A 21,230-nucleotide genomic window follows, 5' to 3' on the forward strand; every position below is an offset into this window, starting at 1 on the left:
CCACAGCGGTTGCGCGTGGGCTTCGCTGCTCTGTGGCACGTGGGATCTTCCTGGACCAGGGATCAAACCTGTGTCTCCTGCATTGGCAGGTGGTTTCTTTACCACTGAGCCACCAGGCGAGTGCAGGGTTGCTTGTTTTTTTGATGTTGAGCCACTTGTACTTCCTCTCCTCATCTTGAATCCATCCATCCACAATGTTCTCACTTGTCTCTGAATATAGAATAATGCTTGCTTCTCTCAGTGTAATTTAATTCCTACCAGGTTCTTGAAGGCTCATCTTTCTTTTCTTTCAAAGGAATCCCGACAGTCTTGATGGCTCTGGTGTGGTCCTCAAACCACCAGCAGCACCAGCAGCACTGGGAACTTCTTAGAAATATAAATTCTTGGGCCTCACACAAACCTCCTGAATCAGAAACCCTGGAGTCCAGTGATGTGGTCTGACAATTGCTCTAGGTGATCTTGATGCAAGCCCAAGTTTGAAAACTGCTGTTCTAGCCTATACTTTCCCTTCCCTGAAACTCTAATCTTTATCTGATAATTATATACCAGGTTATGTTTACAACTGTTTCCTTTCTTCCCTCCTTCCCTTCTTTCCTTTTTTCCTGTTTCAATCTTTCTTCACTAACACAGGTTTTCCTTAACTATCTCTTGATCTTTGGATGTCTATTCATACTTAAGAGTGAGAATAAATACTCTTTAAGGCCAACTGGAAGCTCTTTGGTGTGGTGGGTCTTATTGAGTAGGAAATTTACTGTCAGGTAACTGGTTGGAGTGTTGTTTCATTAAGGGTCTTTTAATTGTGGTTGTCTGGGTTTTTTCTCTCTGTAGTTGTCTAGTCAATTTCTCTGAGAGGGGTCCTCTAATATTTTATCTGGTATAAAAGTCTAGCTGTTAATGAGATTTAGGGAAGGGGAAGGTGGCTCGTAGAGTCTCACCATGCAGTAAGTGGGCTTTCATGTAACCCTGTTTTCACTGATACCCTCATCCTCAGTTATGTCTGACCTCCCTGAGCCCCAACAATCTTTCTGGTACAACCTCTTCCGAGAGTTAACTGCCAAGCAGTCACGTGGTTGTGTGGGATAAGAGAGAGGAATCTAAGGGTCAACCTGCTTCTCAATGCTACTTTCAACTAGTATTCCTATTTTGGGCTCCCTGCATTTCTGCTGCCTTTAGAGGTTCCCAGTGTCTGAGTTCCTTAGTGTTTCAATGTTCTGCAGTGAGAACTGGCTTGCGTCTTGACCTTCTCTACTGAAGCCATTCAAGTTTCAGCTTCTTCTGATCTCACTAGCCTGTAAACAGTCATTCATTTCCTGTCCAGCTTCCAATTATGTGGATATCATTTTTTCAGCTCTTCTTCCTGTTTTTATGCCCTCTAAAATGCTTTTACTATTATTTTAGCGCAATTTCAGAAGGGAGAAAAAGTTAAAACATGCACTTATTCTAGTATGTTTAACGTGACTGCTATTTTTTTAAAATTTATTTATTTATTTTCTTTTTTTCCCATACATTGAGATGAATCAGCCAGGATTTACATGTGTTCCCCATCCTGATCCCTCCTCCCACCTCCCTCTCCATTCCATCCCTCTGGGGGATGTTTTAACCCTTGAAAACTTGGCTTTCTTCCCATCATCCTTTTGGAACTGAAGTTTACTTATGATTTCTTAAACTACCAAAGCTAATTCCATCCATTCAGTCCTCATTTTACCTGGCCTCACTTTAGTATTTAATACTGGTGTAAAACCTATCCTGTTGAATTTCTCTGTGGCCTTGGTTTCTCAATTCCTTACTATCTTGATTCTCTTCTTCTTTTTTTTCAATTTGGCTGTGCTGGGTCTTAGTTGCAGCATGTGGGATCTTCGTTGCCATGTATGTGAGGATTAAAATAGATAATGTGTATATTCTATGCTTATATACATAGTTGAAAGTGAAAATGTTAGTCGCATAGTCATGTCCGACTCTTGTAACTCCACGAACTGTAGCCTGCCAGGCTCTTCTGTGCATGGAATTCAGGCAAGAATACTGGAGTGGGTAGCCATTACCTTCTCCAGGGGATTTTCCCAACACAGGTATCGAACCCAGGTGTTCTGCATTGCAGTAGATTCTTTCTGAGCCACCAGGGAAGCCCATGTACATGACACATAATGATAATAGTTAACATTCATTGAGTTCTTATGTTTGCTAAGCACTGTACCTGCATTACCAGATGTCCTTACAATTGCCCTATAATTGTGGTATAGGTATTATTATTCTCATTCTACAGGTGAGGAAACTGAGGCTGAGAGGTTAAGAATGTGATACATTTGTGTACCAATATCAGGGATTTAACACATGTATTTGACTTGGAATGAAGTGTAGAATGTTGTGCACCCTCTGTTCTACATCTGATCAAGATGTGGGACAGTATATAGAGATTACCTGTTGAGAAGAAGAGGATATTTTACAATGTTGGTGGTATTCTGTATTTTTAAATCTCTTTAAGTGGGATAGTAGAACGATTTGAAAGAATAATGCTTTTCAAAGTAGAATGCTTTAAAAAGACTGATAATGGCAACAATTAATTTTTGCAATACCATGATAGAACTATATTGAGGAAATGTATCTTCAGTGACATTTGCTGGAATAAACACATTTGGGTGTGAGAATGTTTTCTTATCCTATTCTAAGTCTAATTTTGGCTCTGCTCCAGTCCAAACACTACTTCAGGAGGTATGACATTACTGTACTTTGTCCCAAAGGGCTTTATCAGAGTTCCTGAGAGATCCAGTGTGAATGGGAGTATCTTATATTCAAACTCAGTTTCCAAGGTCACCCCAAATCATTCCAGAACAGTCTTATTCCTCTGCACTTTTCTAGCCTAGAGTAGGAGAAGCTGAACTTTCTTTTGGTCATGTTGCTGGACTTGCAGGATCTCAGTTCCCTTATCAGGGATTGAACCTGGGTCACCACACTGAAAGCCTGGAATCTTAACCACCAGGCCACCAGGGAACTTCCAAAGCTGAACTTTCTGGGCTATCTTAGGCTCTCAGTGGGGTCCTAAGATGGTCTGAATCAGCCTCGCAGTTTCAGAACTAGGCAGCGCTGTGAGGTCTCATGTTGCGACACATGAGCAGCTAGCTGCCTGTACACCTTCTCCTTGTTTTGGGTCAGATCTGTGGCGATGTTAGGATGTCAGGGAGAGGCAGTTGCCTTGCAGAATCCTCCTAAGTGTTGCTGAGGTCATTTTTGTTCCTTTGCCACCTACCTTACTATTTCCGATATTGCCTTTTTGGGTAAGGCTGAAGTCTCTATAAGCTTTGATAGTATTTCAAACAACAGGATTCCTGGGTTGCCAACTAAATCTAAACAGGTCTCCTTTTCTGGAACTATGGAGAGAAAAAAAATTCAAAATGCCTTCTGAAAAAAAATTATCATAAAAAGTGTTAAAGTGACAGTCATTTTACTGTATATATAATATTAAAACCAAGTTAAAAACTAAAGAATTATAAACAAACATTCAAAGTCTGTTCTGTTTGGCAGGAAGGTCATTTTGATTACCGAACAGACAAAATAATCATGGGATTTAAAATGAAATACTTTTAGTTCAGTGACTTCTAAGTAAATGTAGTAATACATTTAACATAAACATGAATTATGTGTTAAGGACTATTCTGTTCGTCTATGAAAAGGAACTGTTGATAAACATAACTCTGGTGTGCAGGCAAACCCTTGTTACTATAGCAATACTTGAAACAGTAACTTCTGTTTATACTAAGACAGTTCATAGCTTATGAAAGGATGTCTTTTTTAAAACTGTATACAGTATCTGGAATTTGGAATGTATTTATCGGGAAAACATGATATGAATAAGGTCAGATTTTCCAAGGCAGCTTGTTAAACTCATAAACAAACCATTAGAGAACTAATAGCAATAATTTGAGTATATCTCCAAGTTGTTTAAACCTTATGTGAGAACATGTTCTGGAACCTCCAGCAGACTCTCCTGCTCTCACACTGAGGGCAGAGGTTTATTGGGGTGATGAAGATTTTTTCAGGAATAGTGAATTATCTATACACAAATATGCATGAGAGAGATGGCATTTTTCTGAAAATATATGAAGTGAAAGTGTTGGTCACTTAGCCCATGGACTGTAGCCCACCAGGCTCCTTTGTCCATGGAATTTTCCAGGCAAGAATACTGGAGTGGGTTGCCATTTCCTCCTCCAGGGGGTCTTCCCAACTCAGGGATCGAACCTAGGTCTCCTGCATTGCAGGCAGATTTTTTACTGCCCAAGCCACTGGGGAAGCCCCCCACATTTAGAGTGCTATGTGTATACATTTTTCTTTTGTAAGAGTAATACCTCCCGAAGTAGCACATGCATTTGGTAAAGAATTAAAGTAATATAAAGTGTTGGTTGCTCAGTCATGTCCATCTCTGCAAGTCCACGGACCATAGCCTTTCAGGCTCCTCTGTCCTTGGAATTCTCCACGCAAGAATACCAGAGTGGTATATAAATATAAAAGGTGACCAAAATTTTCTACACCACTGCCTGACTGTTCTCACTGAGGTCCAAAGAGCAGTGTCTCCTGCAGAAGGACTTGATGGATTTAAGTTAAAATTCTAAAACTGTATCAATTTCCTTAGCAAAATTTGTTTTAAGAGGAGCAGTACAAAAGTAAATCACATCCCAGACTACACCTTCCTGATTGGAGGTCTAAAGGAACAATATTTACTATGCAGTGAATTGCAACTACCCCCACTGCCATCTATTCAGCAACATACTTACCCACAGCTTTAAGGAAGCGGTTCTTATCTGTTAGCACCTTTAAAAAGTCTGAGAAGTTCACCTTCCCATCCTCTGCAACAGAGATCCAAGGATCAGAACAAGGCTATATTCACCTTACCATTTCACATCCACCTCTATATTTTATTATTAGGCTATCCCTGAATTGTACCCCTTTCCTCTAAAATTAAAGGATAACAAGTGCTATTGGAGTGTGTTTCAATGAAAGGATAAAAATTTGGGCAGAGTTAGTGGAAACAAGTGACACTTCAATTAAATGGTGACTGACTCCCATGAAGGGTGCTGCTGATTGACTGGGACACTGGCAGGTGAGTGGGGTGTGGTGGGAAAAGGTACTGTGCTGAATACTTATTCCACACAACATATGAGCTTGGGCTGCTAATCAATAGTATTCAAAGAAAACACTACTTACATGCTTTAAAAAATATCAATAAAAGTGCTGTGGCATTTAAGATTCAATATAGGTGGCTCTAGTGATGGAAGGAAGATTTATATCATTATGATTCAAACAGAAAAAAAGGGCTTGGATATCCTTGGTAATGCAGGCAGATATGGTAGAGGATTCTGGGAAGAAGAAAACTAGACCTAAATATCTTGACATAAGAGAAGTCACTTTAGGCCTAAGCCATTTTGTCATCTAAATCTGGCCACAGTGCTTGTCCTTGTAGAAGAATATGCTATATTCTAGTGAAGTGAGTGAAAGTCACTCAGTCGTGTCCGATTCTTTGCGACTCCATGGACCATTCAGTCCACGGAATTCTCCAGGCCAGAATACCAGAGTGGGTAGCCTTTCCATTCTCTAGGGGTTCTTCCCAACTCAGGGATCGAACCCAAGTCTCTTGCATTGCAGGCAATTCTTTACCAGCTGAGTTACATAGTTAATTATTTTAAAGGAATGAAGAATGTAAGAACAAACAGGTATTACCAGGAGGTAATATATCAGTTGTAAAGACTCCCAGTTCAGTTTCTAAGGTAAAGATTAGCCCGAAGCACATTCTTGAGCTGTTTCCCAGGATCCAAACCCCCTTGAGCTCTGAACCACCAGACTACCTAGAGCCTCAGGATGGTAGATGCCGACCTTTGCTGACCATCATGACCCCCATCAACTAGAGCCTGGGCTCTATTTGACCTTTGCCCCAATTCTATGCTGCATTCTCCTTTGCTCAAGCCCCTCAATGAATAGGTATGCAAGCTTAGCTTAAAACCTCTCCAGTATTGCAGTTGGGGAGAAATTGCTTTGGAAAATATCCTCAGTGTTCTCCTTACTTATTGCAAGTAATGAATCCTCCCTTCTTCTGCTCTTAGGCTTGGTTGTGTCTTTTGGCTCAACACCCAGTAAGAGGCGAGTCCAGTTTTTGGGTAACAGTAACAGGTTATTTTTTGAAATTGTCAATGTCTTTCTGTTATTTCAAGGTACTCTCCAAAATGTATATTATGACAGGTAATCTGAATTTGATATTAAATACAACAGTCACTTTTGGTTTCCACACAGGCCTTTTCAAAAACTAGCCCATTTTGTAGCTTTAATTCAACTTCATAACTTGTACACATACCTCACTGATAACTTTAAAGAGAAACACATGTATGTACTTTTAGCAAATAAATGAGGCTTACTTCTCATGTTTATATAGTCTGAAAAAAAATGTATTTATAAAAATCTTTATAAAAAATGGCAAGTCAAAGTACTCACGATCAATATCAGCACATCTTAATTCATTATAGACATCGTGCTTCATTAGATTCATTCCCAACTTAGCTAAAGTGCACATCATTCCATGTAAATCAATACAGCCAGTTTTATCCTTGTTAAAGAAGTTGTAGGCATCTTGGAAAGCTGGGGAAATAGAATTAAGTTAGGACAGTTATTTAAGAATAAACACATATTCTGATGGAATTGGGACAGACAATACTGTTGATTGGAGGTCATGTTCTGAAAACGCATTTACAGAAATCTGTGTACTTAATGGGCATTTCTAATAAAGGACAGTGTCCTTCCATGAGATTTGAACTAGATTAAACTATTTGGTGGAAAAGCAAAATGTAGGCAAAAATGGCTTTTGAAAAATGTTCACATCCTAATTCCTGGAACCTGTGAATGTATTACTTTACATGACAGAAGGGATTTTGCAGATATAATTAAGGTAGATTTCCTATATTATCTGAATGAATCCCTTATGAAGCAAGAGAGATGTGGCAGAAGTGAGAGATTCAAAGCAGCTAGATTTGACAGGTTGTTGCTGGTTTGAAGATAGAGAGGGAAGGTGATGTGGAATTCAGGTAGACTTAAGGGACCGAGAGAGACTCCTGGGTATCAGTCAGCAAGGAAGTTAGGACCTGAGCCCTATGACTGCAAGGAACTGCATTCTGCCAAAAACCTGAATAAGCCACTATGTGGATGCTCCTCCAGAGCCTCCAGATAAAAGGCCAGGCTGGTCAACACCTTCATTTTGGCCTTGTAAGACCCCAGGGAAGAAGAACCAGGAGAGCCCATCTGACTTCTTACTTACATACAACTGTGAGGTCTGAATGTTCTGTACAGACTCAAAGTTTTTTCAAAGAAATACTCAAGGCATTAACTGGAGTCAAAATTAGGTATACATTTTCTAAAATTAGTAAAGTGTTAGTTGTTCAGTCCTGTTTGACTCTTTGAACCCCCAGGGACTATAGCCCACCAGGCTCCTATGTCCATGGAATTCTCCAGGCAAGAATACTGGAGATCACCAGCCCAGGTTGGATGCATGAGACAAGTGCTCAGGGCTGGTGCACTGGGAAGACCCAGAGGGATCAGATGGGGAATACATGAAAATTCATGGCTGATTCATGTCAATGTATGGCAAAAACCACTACGATATTGCAAAGTATTAGCCTCCAACTAATAAAAATAAATGAAAAATAAAACAAAATAAGTTGGGAAAAAAAAAAAGAATACTGGAGGGGGTTGCCACTGCCCTCTTCAGGGGATCTTCCCAACCTAAGGATTGAACTCAGGTCTCCAGCCTTGCTGGCTGACTTTATACCATCTGAACCACCAGGAAAGCCCCAAATTAGTAAATGAAGGGGTCAGTCCAGAACAAGGTAGTCTCTAAGAGGCACCAGAATAAAAGATTTCATATCGCATTCAAGTTTTAGTGCCTCTATGTACAAGAGTGACTAATTCTATAGAAATTACTGCTCTATAGTTATGTGAAAAATTAACATCTTTTTCCTTTGATATAAGGCAGGCTTCTCAAGGGCTGGAACTATCTCTGACCTGTTTCTTTTTTTTCTCCCAGTATTTCTGGCATGTAGTAGGCATTCATGAAGCTTAATCAACAAATACTTACTACATGCCTTCTATGTGCTAGGTGCTGCTCTAAGTGCCTAGGATACATTAGTGCACTAAACAAAGATTCTGCCTTTATACAAATGTAATAAATAGGTAAGTTAGAGAGCATGTTAGAAGATGGTAAGTGCTATGGAAAAGAAAAAGTAACACAGGGTCGGGGGGTTGGGATTTCTAGGGATTGAAGGATAGGTTGCTTGTATTAAAAGGTAAGATTTGAGCAAAGACTTGAAAGGTGAGAAAGTGGGTATCTGGAGGAAGGGAAGAGAGGGCTAGGCAGAGGGAAGAGCTAGAGCAAAGATCCTAGGGGAATGGGCCCAGCACATTCCAGGAATAGCAAGGATGCTAGCATGGCTGGAGCAGAGTGAGCTAGAGGAAAGGAGTAGGAGAGGTCAGAGAGGTGATGTTATGTGGGGTTAGGTTTCAAAATTTATTTTTGATTTTATTTCAGATTGGTTTTAGATGTAGTTGCAAAGAGAGTACAGAGAGTTCCTGTAGATTCCTGTATCATTAATATCTAATATTACTATAGTACATTTGTCACATCACGAAGCCAACATTGGTGTAGTACTAGTAACTAAACTGCACTCGTTATTTGGATTTTACTGGTTCTTCCCTCCACTCTTTTCCTGTTCCAGGATCCTGTCCACATTACATGATTACATTTAGTTGTCATGTTTTTTTGGTCTCTTCTCTCTAACAGTTTATCAGTCTTTCCTTTTTTTTTTTTTTTGGTTAACACTCTTGCCAGTTTTGAGAAGTGTTATTCAGGTGTTTTGTGGAAGTTCTTCAATTTTGGTTTTTCTGCTGTTTTTCTCATGGTTAGCCTGAGATTATGGGTTTGGGGAAGGAAAACCACAGAAGTGAACTGGTGTTCTCATCATTATGTCAAGGCTATCAACATGATTTATCACTGATGAGGTAATGTTTGTCAGATTTTTCCAGTGTAAATTACTTTCCTTTCTTTTTCATATTCTACTCTTTGGAAGTAAGTCACTAAGGGTAGTCCAGGTTAAAGGGATAGAAGACCCAGGGGAATAGGGAATTAAGCTCCACCTCCTGGAAGAGGTAGTATCTATTAATACATTATTTGGATTTCTTTTGTAAAAGAGATTGGTATCTTCTTGATTTAAAAAAACTTAATCATTTATTTTGTCATTAGGGACATCAATTTTTCTTTAAGCTTTGAGTTATAATCCAATAGTATTCATTTTTTATTGTTCAGATTGTTCCAGCTCTGGCTGCTGTGAGCTCTTTAAGGTTGGCTTCTGTATCCCTTTGACATGCTCTTTTTTCTTTTGTATTTTGAGCATCTCCTAACTTTCTGGCAATGCAAGATATTCCATGTTCATCTTGTATATTCTAAATCCAAGCCCTCAAATCAGCCATTTGTCCAAGGAACTCTGGTTCTTTGACAGAAGACTGACACTGGAAATCAAGATCTGGGTGCTAGGTATGCTTGTGGCTACAAGGGTGTCAGTGCTTCTGCCTTCTCAGCAAACAGAGCTAGCAAGTATATGCACATATACTAACCCATGTACATACACATATCTCTATTTCTTGATCTATCCATCTGCATCCATATTAAGCTAAACATGAGTTTATACTGACATCTAAGTCTACTCCAGTTCCACTGTTTCACTTTAGCCTTCTCCCCTTGTTTATCTGAAACCTCTCACTCCAACAGAGAGAAACCTGGATCTCACAATCTACCATTCAGTCACTTACATATTCAACCTATGTATAGATGTACAATAGTTTTAGAATTGTTCATCTATACTCCTTTGAAACAACTTGTTTCACAGTTTATACTAATTAGATGTTTATACTAATTAGTTGATTCATGCTAATTAGAGCATGATTCTCATTACCTCGAATTTGTGAAGAGCTCAACTTCCTTTCTTTGTGCTGTAATTGACATGGCAGAAGTCCTGGTAAATCTTTATCCCTGAGAAAAGAGATGTGTATTGAAACCAGCAAATATTAGTTTCATTCATCAGTTTTTGCTGACTGGAGTGCCTGTAAGTATCAAAATATATTAAGTCACACTACCTAAGGGCCCTGTTACTGTCAATTGCCAATAGCTACAGGATGGGCAGTGATATTGGCCATGGAGGTCCTCTTCTGTTCTAGACTTGCCCATCACCCTAATCCCTTAAAATTTTTTATTTCTTCCATTTTACAAGAGGAAACTGAGGCTCAGAGGGATTAAATAACTTGTCCTGAGTCGAAAGATAATAAATGGAAGCCCTGGGATTAAAATCCAGGTTTATTTGACTCCAGTGCTGAAGAATATAAGCCTTACATGATTCCTATTGTTAGAAATAGAAGTTGTTTCAAATTTTTAATGTTTAAATAATCTTATTTATGATGAATATACTTATAGCAAAACTTTTGCCTTCATGTTTATTTTACAACTTTGCCAAAGTGTATTTTTACCAGCACACGGGGAGGTAGCAGTAGGTTGATTTCTGCCAATCTCCCACCTCCCCCTGCTGCTCAGTGTCACATGCCAACTGGATCTATCTATTAACATCTTTCATCAAGAGAGAACAGTTCTGAAAAGTTTGGAACCCTGGATGACCTGTTGTTTCCTCATAAAATAAGATCTGAAAAAAAGGAGAAGATTAATACTTTGGGGATATTTTATAAATATCTGCAGTGATGTATTATTATTTTAGGAATAGAAATGTATTATGCAAAATTGGATTACTAATATTATGGTCATTTAATAATACATTTATAATAAACAATTTTATGGATATATTTTATTTAAAATATATCTGGTTTTAAAATTTTTTTTTGTATTTTTTAAAAATATATTTTTAATTGGAGGATAATTGCTTTACAACATTATGTTAGTCTCTGCTGAACAACTGTGTGAATCTACCATAAGTATACATATATCCCCTCCCAACATTTAGTTTTGATACTAGTAGAATTAAGGTTTTAAGAAATACATAATCTCTTAGTTTTTGTGCTTTTACAACAATAAATTTAAAAAGTAAAACTAGAAGAAATATAAACATGGAAGTTAGATTAAAAAATTATGGTTTATGAATTTAGTATCCTATACAGTATCTAGTTAATTCATCAGCTCATTTTTAAAGAGGGACCTGGGAAAAAAGAAGGTGATAAGGTCTCAAAATGCACCAATCTCAAACATTTTCAACATGGAATTTGATCTAATTAGTATTATTTTCTTAGTTTTTGCTAACATTGATTTCTTCTGGTGTTTGCTTTTTATTACTGACTTGATACCTTTACTCAGGTTATTTTATATTCATTGTTTATAATTCTAAATATAAACAGATTATTTTCACATGATATAAATGATGCAGTAGATGGAGAAATATGAAGATCTCAAGAAGCAAGAGGAAAGTAGAAGGCCAGGCAATGCAAGTCTTATAATGCTCCATCACTCAGTTGTGTCTGATTCTTTGTGACCCCATGGATTGGGGGCCACCAGGCTCCTCTGTCCTTGAAATTTTCCAGGCAAGAACACTGGAGTAGGTTGTCAGGCCCTCCTTAAGGGAATCATCTCATGTCTTTATTTAATTCAGTTCAGTTCAGTTTCTCAGTCACGTCCAACTCTTTGCAACCCCATGAACCGCAGTACGCCAGGCCTCCCTGTCCATCACCAACTCCTGGAGTTTACCCAAACTCATGTCCATTGAGTCAGTGATGCCATCCAACCACCTCATCCCCTGTTGTCCCCTTCTCCTTCTGCCTTCAATCTTTCCCAACATCAGGGTCTTTTCAAATGAGTCAGCTCTTCGCATCAGTGGCCAAAATATTGGAGTTTCAGCTTCAACATCAATCCTTACAGTGAACACCCAGGACTGATCTCCTTTAGGATAGACTGGCTGGATCTCCTTGCAGTCCAAGGGACTCTCAAGAGTCTTTTCCAAAACCACAGTTCAAAAGCATTAATTCTTCAGCACTCAGCTTTCTTTACAGTCCAACTCTCACATCCATACATGACCACTGGAAAAACCATAGCCTTGACTAGATGGACCTTTGTTGATAAAGTAATGTCTCTGCTTTTTAATATGCTATCTAGGTTGGTCATAACTTTCCTTCCAAGGAGTAAGCGTCTTTTAATTTCATGGCTGCAGTCACCATCTGCAGTGATTTTGGAGCCCCCCAAAATAAAGTCTGACACTGTTTCCACTGTTTCCCCCTGTTTGCCATGAAGTGATGGGACCAGATGCCATGATCTTAGTTTTCTGAATGTTGAGCTTTAAGCCAACTTTTTCACTCTCCTCTTTTACCTTCAGCAAGAGGCTCTTTAGTTCTTCTTCACTTTCTGCTATAAGGGTGGTGTCACCTGCGTATCTGAGGTTATTGATATTTCTCCCAGCAATCTTGATTCCAGCTTGTGCTTCCTCCAGCCCAGTGTTTCTCATGATGTACTCTGCATAGAAGTGAAATAAGCAGGGTGACAATATACCACCTTGATGTACTCCTTTTCCTATTTGGAACCAGTCTGTTGTTCCATGTCCAGTTCTAACTGTTGCTTCCTGACCTGCATATAGGTTTCTCAAGCGGCAGGTCAGTTGGTCTCGTATTCCCATCTCTTTCAGAATTTTCCACAGTTTATTGTGATCCACACAGTCAGGAGGGCTTCCCTCATAGCTCAGTTGGTAAATCATCTGCCTGCAATACAGGAGACCCGGGTTCGATTCCTGGATCAGGAAGATCCTCTGGAGAAGGAAATGGCAACCCACTCCAGTATTCTTGCCTGGAGAATCCCATGGATGGAGGAGCCTGGTAGGCTACAATCCACGGGGTTACAAAGAGTCGGACACGACTGAGCGACTTCACTTCACTTCACACAGTCAAAGGCTTTGGCATAGTTGATAAAGCAGAAATAGATGTTTTTCTGCAACTATCTTGCTTTTTCGATGATCCAGTGGATGTTGGCAATTTGATCTCTGGTTCCTCTGCCTTTTCTAAAACAAGCTTGAACATTTGGAAGTTCACAGTTCACGTATTGCTGAAGCCTGACTTGGAGAATTTTGAGCATTACTTTACTAGTGTGCGAGATGAGTGCAATTGTGCAGTAGTTTCAGCATTCTTTGGGATTGCCTTTCTTTGGGATTGGAATGAAAACTGACCTTTTCCAGTCCTGTGGCCACTGCTGAGTTTTCCAAATTTGCTGGCATATTGAGTGCAACACTTTCACAGCATCATCTTTCAGGATTTGAAAGAGCTCAGCTGGAATTCCATCACCTCCACTAGCTTTGTTTGTAGTGATACTTCGTAAGGCCCACTTGACTTCATATTCCAGGATGTCTGGCTCTAGGTGAGTGATCACACCATCGTGATTATATGGGTCATAAAGATCTTTTTTGTACAGTTCTTCTGTGTATTCTTGCCACCTCTTCTGAATATCTTCTGCTTCTGATAGGTCCATACCATTTCTGTCCTTAATTGAGCCCATTTTTGTGTGAAATGTTCCCTTGGTATCTCTAATTTTCTTGAAGAGATCTCTAGTCCTTCCCATTCTGTTGTTTTCCTCTATTTCTTTGCATTGATCACTGAGGAAGGCTTTCTTATATCTCCTAGCTATTCTTTGGAACTCTGCATTCAAATGGGTATATCTTTCCTTTTCTCTTTTGCTTTTTACTTCTCTTCTTTTCACAGCTATTTGTAAGGCCTCCTCAGACAGCCATTTTGATTTTTTGCATTTTCTTTTCTTGGGGATGGTCTTGATTCCTGTCTCCTGTACAATGTCATGAACCTCTGTCCATAGTTCATCATGCACTCTGTCTATCTATCTGATCTAGTCCCTTAAATCTATTTCTCACTTCCACCGTATAGTCATAAGGGATTTGATTTAGGTCATACCTCAATGGTCTAGTGGTTTTCCCTACTTTCTTCAAGTTCAGTCTGAATTTGGCAATAAGTTCATGATCTGAGCCACAGTCAACTCCCGGTCTTGTTTTTGCTGACTGTATAGAGCTTCTCCATCTTTGGCTGCAAAGAATATAATCAATCTGATTTCGGTGTTGACCATCTGGTGATGTCCTTGTGTAGAGTCTTCTGTTGTGCTGTTGGGAGAGGGTGTTTGCTATAACCAGTGCGTTCTCTTCGCAAAACTCTATTAGCCTTTGCCCTGCTTCATTCTGTACGCCAAGGCCAAATGATGTATAGACCATTATATCTACTATTGTGGGCAGGAATCCCTTAGAAGAAATGGAGTACCCACAAGAGTCAACAAGAGTCCGAAATGCAGTACTTGGATGCAATCTCAAAAACAACAGAATGATCTCTGTTCATTTCCAAGGCAAACCATTCATTATCATGGTAATCCAAGTCTATGCCCCGACCAGTAACACTGAAGAAGCTGAAGTTGAATAGTTCTATGAAGTCTTTATTAGTTACATTAAAAAAAAAACAAAAAAAACTCTTGGCAGAATTCCAGACCTTACCTTGGATCAAAGATGAGAAATGGGGTTTTTTTTACTCAAAAAATTATTTTATTTTACAGTGTTTCAAAGGTTAAAAAAACTTTAGATTTGAATGAACCCAGTATAGCTTCTCATCTCATGTAGGAATTCCCTCTACATGTGATATTATCTAATCTAATGCATACACACACACAAGGTTGTCTTACCCGCGTCCCAGTAAAGAAAGTTAGTAATACATTCCTGTAGCAAAGGCACGGTTAAGGACATTAGGAGAAATACTCTAAAAGTAACAAGGAAAATGGATAATTGTGAGAGAGGAGAGAGGCTTCTCGACTTATGATCTGATAAAATTTGCACCAGGCTTTTACTTTCAGTCATTAGTGGTTACTGTTTATTGGAATTTGTAGTTATCCGATTGAGAAAAAGCTATTGTTAATGTCACAGGCAAACCTCCCTTCCCAATTTTATTTTTAAAATTTCACTTTATTTTTTACATTTTGAACCACTTGGCATTTGGGATCTTAGTTCCCTGATCAGAGATTGAACCCCCTTGGAGTCTTAACCAGTGGACCATCAGGGAAGTCCCCATCCCAACTTTAGCCCAAGGTTAGTCAGAGTTAATTTACCAGATTCCATTTTACTGGCCATTTTTGAGCTATATACTGTTTTTCTGTATTCAGACGCTTAGGAGTTTATTATCTTCTAAATTCATTCTCCTTTAAACTGATACTTAATATGTCTTAATGTGTAACTGACAACCTCTAGCCCTCTGGAGTATTCTGTCCCGGCACACAAAAATAGCCTCTTGTTTGGGAGAACTCTCTTGTTTCTCTTTTTTATTTTTTTGCTGAACCACACAACTTGTGGGATCTCAGTTCGCTGACCAGAGATCAAACCGGGGCCCTCAGCAGTGAGAGCACTGAGTCCTAACCACTGTACCACTAAGGGATTCTCCCTCTTTCCTTCTCTAGTCAAAAGGATATATATATACACACATATATGTATGTATATATATTTCTTTTCATAAAAAATATTTATCTTCAATTCAGATGTTTCATTTTATAATTAACTTTATCACAGAATGGATCCTTGAGGAGGTTTCTCACTTGTTTCATTGTAGCCTTTATGTATCTAATATATTCACCACCTTAATAATTCTTTATCTTAATATATAGGTCATCTCAATTCGTAACTTACCTCCTACTTTGGAAGCTGGGTACTTTTGTTAAAGGATTCAGTTTAAATTTTGCTTTAGTTTCAGAAACTGCCATGTGGCCAGTAACTCTGTCTGGAATTCAGAAGATACCATTAAGGATCAAATCACAGATTAATTTCTTTATATACTTTTACAACTTTCCCAGCTCAGGACCTGGAGTTTGAAGTCCTGGGCCTCAAAGAATGATAATATGTGCAAATGCAAGTTAGAGATATGTGCATGTTGGGAGTTGGAAGGCCATGTGGACAGGCCCCTTTAGTATCCCAAAATCTCCAAGCAAAATTTCTTGCCATTGCTCCTTCTTCACAGTGAAGTGAAGGTCGTTCAGTCATGTCCGACTCTTTGTGACCCCATGGACTATACAGTACATGGAATTCTCCAGGCCAGAATACTAGAGTGGGTAGCCGTTCCCTTCTCCAGGGGATCTTCCCAACCCAGGGATTGAACCCAGGTCTTCCACACTGCAGATGGATTCTTTACCAGCTGAGCCACAAGGGAAGCCCAAGAATACTGGAGTGGGTAGCCTATCCCTTCTCCAGCAGATCTTCCTGACCCAGGAATCAAACTGGGGTCTCCTGTATTGCAGATGGATTCTTTACCATCTGTGCTGTTAGGGAAGCCCCCTGAAAATATTAGTATTATTCTGATCCTATATAAAAATGAGTGGTAAACCATCCTGGAAATATTTAGAAAAAATTATTTAAAGACAAATTTTATTTTTCATCTCAAGATGTTATAGCATTTGCAATTTGTTAATTGTTTGTGTCTTGGATAGCTACCTGATAGTAAGTAGCTTTTCCCAGAGGTTCCTTCTGGTCCAGCCCTGCCCAATCAGTTCTTATGAACCCATTGGTCTTTATTAAAAGTAAGAATAGGTGTGGGATATAATACTGTTTTGCTACCCTAGACCGTCCTGAATGGACTCTCAACCACTATGGCCTTCCTAGTCCTTCCTTTCTACTTCTGCATAGCTTAAAAATCAGGACCTGTGGACCAGAAGCTGGGCTGGTAGGGCTTCCCCCTTTTATTGTTGATCTTTTTCTCTTTTTAATATAGAGTCCTGACTTAGCAATAGTAGACTATCATATATTATTAAACCATGAAGAAAAAGTCTCTAATGTTTGGTTAGAGTTCAATTTTCTGAAGTTTTTATCTCATTATCTGGAAAACTGTTGTTTCTAAATAACTCAACTACATGTGCTGAAAAATCTAAAAACCTACCACAGAGCTGGGAACTCTGGAGAGGCTTGACAATTTAGGCAGTTGAAAGGTGCTGTGAAATCATCCTCATGGCTCAAAATAACCATTACTTTAAAAAACTACCTTCAATCTCTCACTGAGATGATAGACTTTAAAAAAAAGGACTCCTCATAGATTCCTATAAAATCTGGATATTTACCTACTTCTAAGGGGTGCTACTTATAACTTCTGGGCTTCAATCAGATCAAGAATCCAGTAAAGGGTTTGTTCCATCACACAACTGTGACCTCATTCACTTCTCAGGCTCAGGCTCAGGCTCAGGTGAGAATGACCCACAAGCTCCTTCCAGCTTTAGAGTAACTGTGATTTCAATTCAATGTGGCTCATTCAGCACCCATAGGGTATGTGTGGATATGTAACAGAGTCAGAATATTTTGATACTGGTGGGATTTCAGGGAAGGGGGAGTTGTTGTTGTTGTTGTTTTTAATTCTGTATTAACATATTTTCACACTAAACACTGGTGAATTAAAAGTTGTTCAAGTAAAACATTTTAACCAATTGCTTTGGTTGAATTCTGATTAAGAACCATTTCATTAATTGTTTATATCCAGAAAGAAGGACAAAATCAAACTCTCATAGATTTGTAGTCTATGGTATTATTGAAAAGAGTGATTTTAAAAGAGCAATTAAAGTATTATAATTGTTTTAACTTTAGTATTCAAGATCCGACAGGTCTTGGCATTTAAATCATCTAAGCAGAGAAGTTGGAAGTTTCCCTAGTTTTTACAATGGCTAAGCACAGATACCTCTGGCAAAGGCTTAGCTTGAGCCCCTCAAGTTGTTTCAGGCTTCACTTGTTGGCTGCAATTCTAGAGATTTTCTTTTCCTGCTCTGGGGGAGTCATTTATTATGTGCATAATTTGACTTTTCCCTAGTCTTTTCAAACTTGGTACATTGCCTTTCATTCTGGCTAGACATACAGAGGGAAAGAAAGACAAGGTTCAATTTATAAATTAAACAAATATTTAACTAGGGCCTATTATGTTAGGGGCTACAAAGGTTTAAAATGAAGATAATGACCACCATCGTATTTTCTGTTTCTATGAATTTGACTACTCTAGAAATCTCATAAGTGGATTCATACAGTATTTGTGACTGGCTTATTTCGCTTAGCATAATATCCCCAAGGTACATCTGTGTTGTACAATGTATCAGAACTTCCTTCCTTTTAAGGATGAATAATATTTCATTATGGGGTTTCCCAGGCAGTGCTAGTGGAAAAGAAACCACCTCCAGTGCAGGAGACGTAAGAGACTCAGATTTGATCCTTTGGCTGGTAAGATCCCCTGGAGGAGGACATGGCAACCCACTCCAATATTCCTGCCTGGAGAATCTCATGGACAGAGGAGCCTGGTGGGCTACAGTCCATGGGGTTGCAAAGAGTTGGACATGACTGAAGAGACTTAGCATGCACGCATACTTCCATTATATATATATCACACTTTTATTTATTTATCTGTTGATGGACATTTGGGTTGCTTCCATCTTTCAGTTGTCATAAAAAATGTTGCTGTGACACTCTGGTGTTCACATCTCTCTTCAAGACCCTGCTTTCATCACTATAACACTCTTACCACTCCAACCTCTACTTCCTGCTCTGGATTACTGCAAAGACCTCCTAACTGGTCTCCCTGCTTCTGCTCTTGCTGCATCCACCCCTGCCAAGTTTGTTCTACACACAGGAACCAGGACAATCTTTTAAAAACTAAGTCAGATCATGTGATGTCTCTGTTCAAGTCCTCAGTTTCCTGTGTTACTCAGGGTATTAACAAAAATGGAACCTTTACAATAGCCTTCAGGGCTACTGCCCACACCTGTATCACCCCTTTCCCCCAACAAGGGACATCTCACTGCACAATCCTGGAACTGTACAGTGCATAGCCTATGTGGCTGAATGTGGTGGTCCCATTCCCTTCAAGACCTCATCTCCTCCTACATTGCCCTTGCTCACTCTGGTTCCAGCCACAGTGGCCTCTTTGCTCTTTCTCAGGTATTCCAAGCATGCTGTTGCATGAGCATTTTTGCATTTGCTCTTCCTTCTGCATGGAGTGCTCTTGCTCCAGATTTCTGCCCCCCAATCTCCTTAGCTTTTTGCTTAAATGCTCTTTATCAGTGAGGTCTTTCTTGATTACCTTCCTCCTTTTACAGTATCTCGTATACTCATTTTCTTTGCTTTTTTTTCTCTGTAATCTCGGTCATACTATTATTTGTTTACTGTGTATATCTCTTCACTAGAAAGTAAGATCCACAAGAGCAGTGAGCTTTGTCCCAAGCACCTGGACTAATGCTTGGCACATGCTAGACTCTTCCTGCTGTTACGTGAATGGATACACACATCCCTTCATCGCTTTAGCAGACACCTGCTAACTGCAGGTACAGAGAATACAAAGACTTATAAAATGGGATGTCTGGGTAGGGGATTAAGAGGTACAAACTACTATGTATAAAATAAATAAGGATATATTGTACAATATAGGGAATATAGCCAATACTTTATAATAACTATAAATGGAGTATAATCTATAAAATTTTCATTTACTGTGTTGTGCACTTGAAACTAATATAATATTGTAAACCACCCATACCTCAAAAAACAAAAAAAGAGATGGCATGCCTATCCTAAAGTAGCTGACAGTGAAGCGGGACAGTTTCATCCAAATTCAGGTTTCTATAATCTGTGAGTGAATAGTGGTGACAGTAATCATTGAAATTAGTAGGGCGGAATACATAAGGAACTAAACCATTCTGGGGAGTAGACGTGTATTATAATTTAGTTACATCAATAGTCATCTATTTAGAACCAAATGGAATGAAGGGCTGATTTCGCTTAATTTACTGGTAGGTGTATCTTCCATAGTTTAAAACTAGACGACTGGTATGATATTTATCTGTAAGGTTGATGGTCCCAGGACACAAGCTGGGTTGCACAGCTTGAGGCACAGTATAGATGGAAGGTGCTTTGGAGTTAGGACTTATGTTTGGGGCCAGCCTATTGTTTTCTACTTATGGAGCCTGACAAGCAAACAGGCATGGATTTTGAGTACTTGTGGGTTTTGTTTGTTTTTTAGCAAATGTGTTTTTGGGTCAGTTCTGGAATTACAAAAGAAAGCAAACTATAATTCACATACCATAAAATTCATACTTTTGAAAGTGTACAATTTTGTGGGTTTTAGTATATTTACAAAGTTGTGCAACCATTCAGTTCAGTTCAATTCAGTCCAGTCACTCAGTCGTGTCCGATTCTTTGCGACTCGGTGAATCGCAGCACGCCAGGCCTCCCTGTCCATCACCAACTCCCGGAGTTTACTCAAACTCATGTCCGTTGAGTTGGTGATGCCATCCAGTCATCTCATCCTCTGTCATCCCCTTCGCCTCCTGCCCCCGACCTCTCCCAGCATCAGGGTCTTTTCCAATGAGTCAATTCTTCACATGAGGTGGCCAAAGTATTGGAGTTTCAGCTTCAGCATCAGTCCTTCCAATGACATCCGGACTGATCTCCTTTAGGATGGACTGGCTGGATCTCCTTGCAGTCCAAGGGACTCTCAAGAGTCTTCTTCAACACCACAGTCCAAAAGCATCAATTTTTCGGCGCTCAGCTTTCTTCACAGTCCAACTCTCACATCCATACGTGACCACTGGAAAAACCATAGCCTTGACTAGATGGACCTTTGTTGGCAAAGTAATGTTTCTGCTTTTTAATATGCTATCTAGGTTGGTCATAACTTTCCTTCCAAGGAGTAAGCATCTTTTAATTTCATGGCTGTAATCACCATCTGCAGTGATTTTGGAGCCCCCCAAAATAAAGTCTGACACTGTTCCCATTGTTTCCCCATCTGTTTGCCATGAAGTGATGGGACCAGATGCCATGATCTTAGTTTTCTGAATGTTGAGCTTTAAGCCAACTTTTTCACTCTCTTCTTTCACTTTCATCAAGAGGCTTTTTAGTTCCTCTTCAATTTCTGCCATAAGGGTGGTGTCATCCGCATATCTGAGGTTATTGATATTTCTCCCAGCAATCTTGATTCCAGCTTGTGCTTCTTCCAGCCCAGTGTTTCTCATGATGTACTCTGCATATAAGTTAAACAAGCAGGGTGACAATATACAGCCTTGATGTACTCCTTTTCCTATTTGGAACCAGTCTATTGTTCCATGTCCAGTTCTAACTGTTGCTTCCTGACCTGCATACATGTTTCTCAAGAGGCATGTCAGGTGGTCTAGTATTCCCATCTCTTTC

At 39.3% G+C, this 21,230-nt stretch overlaps 1 protein-coding gene across 1 annotated transcript in view; it reads right to left on the reverse strand.

The window, feature by feature from the left end:
* EFCAB3 (EF-hand calcium binding domain 3) overlaps positions 1-15,799 on the reverse strand; it is a 29,347-nt gene extending 13,548 nt beyond the window's left edge. The window contains exons 1-5 of the mRNA XM_065910499.1: positions 15,717-15,799; positions 9,975-10,051; positions 6,472-6,615; positions 4,764-4,835; positions 3,242-3,362 (exon numbers count right to left, since the gene is read on the reverse strand). Of these exons, the coding sequence (XP_065766571.1) occupies positions 3,242-3,362; positions 4,764-4,835; positions 6,472-6,615; positions 9,975-10,051; positions 15,717-15,790 (488 nt within the window). The 5' untranslated portion in view covers positions 15,791-15,799. The remainder of the gene's footprint in view (positions 1-3,241; positions 3,363-4,763; positions 4,836-6,471; positions 6,616-9,974; positions 10,052-15,716) is intronic.
* Between the last annotated feature and the right edge of the window lie 5,431 nt (positions 15,800-21,230).

Source organism: Muntiacus reevesi, chromosome 18 (assembly GCF_963930625.1).
Source record: "Muntiacus reevesi chromosome 18, mMunRee1.1, whole genome shotgun sequence".
Lineage (NCBI taxonomy): Eukaryota > Metazoa > Chordata > Mammalia > Artiodactyla > Cervidae > Muntiacus > Muntiacus reevesi.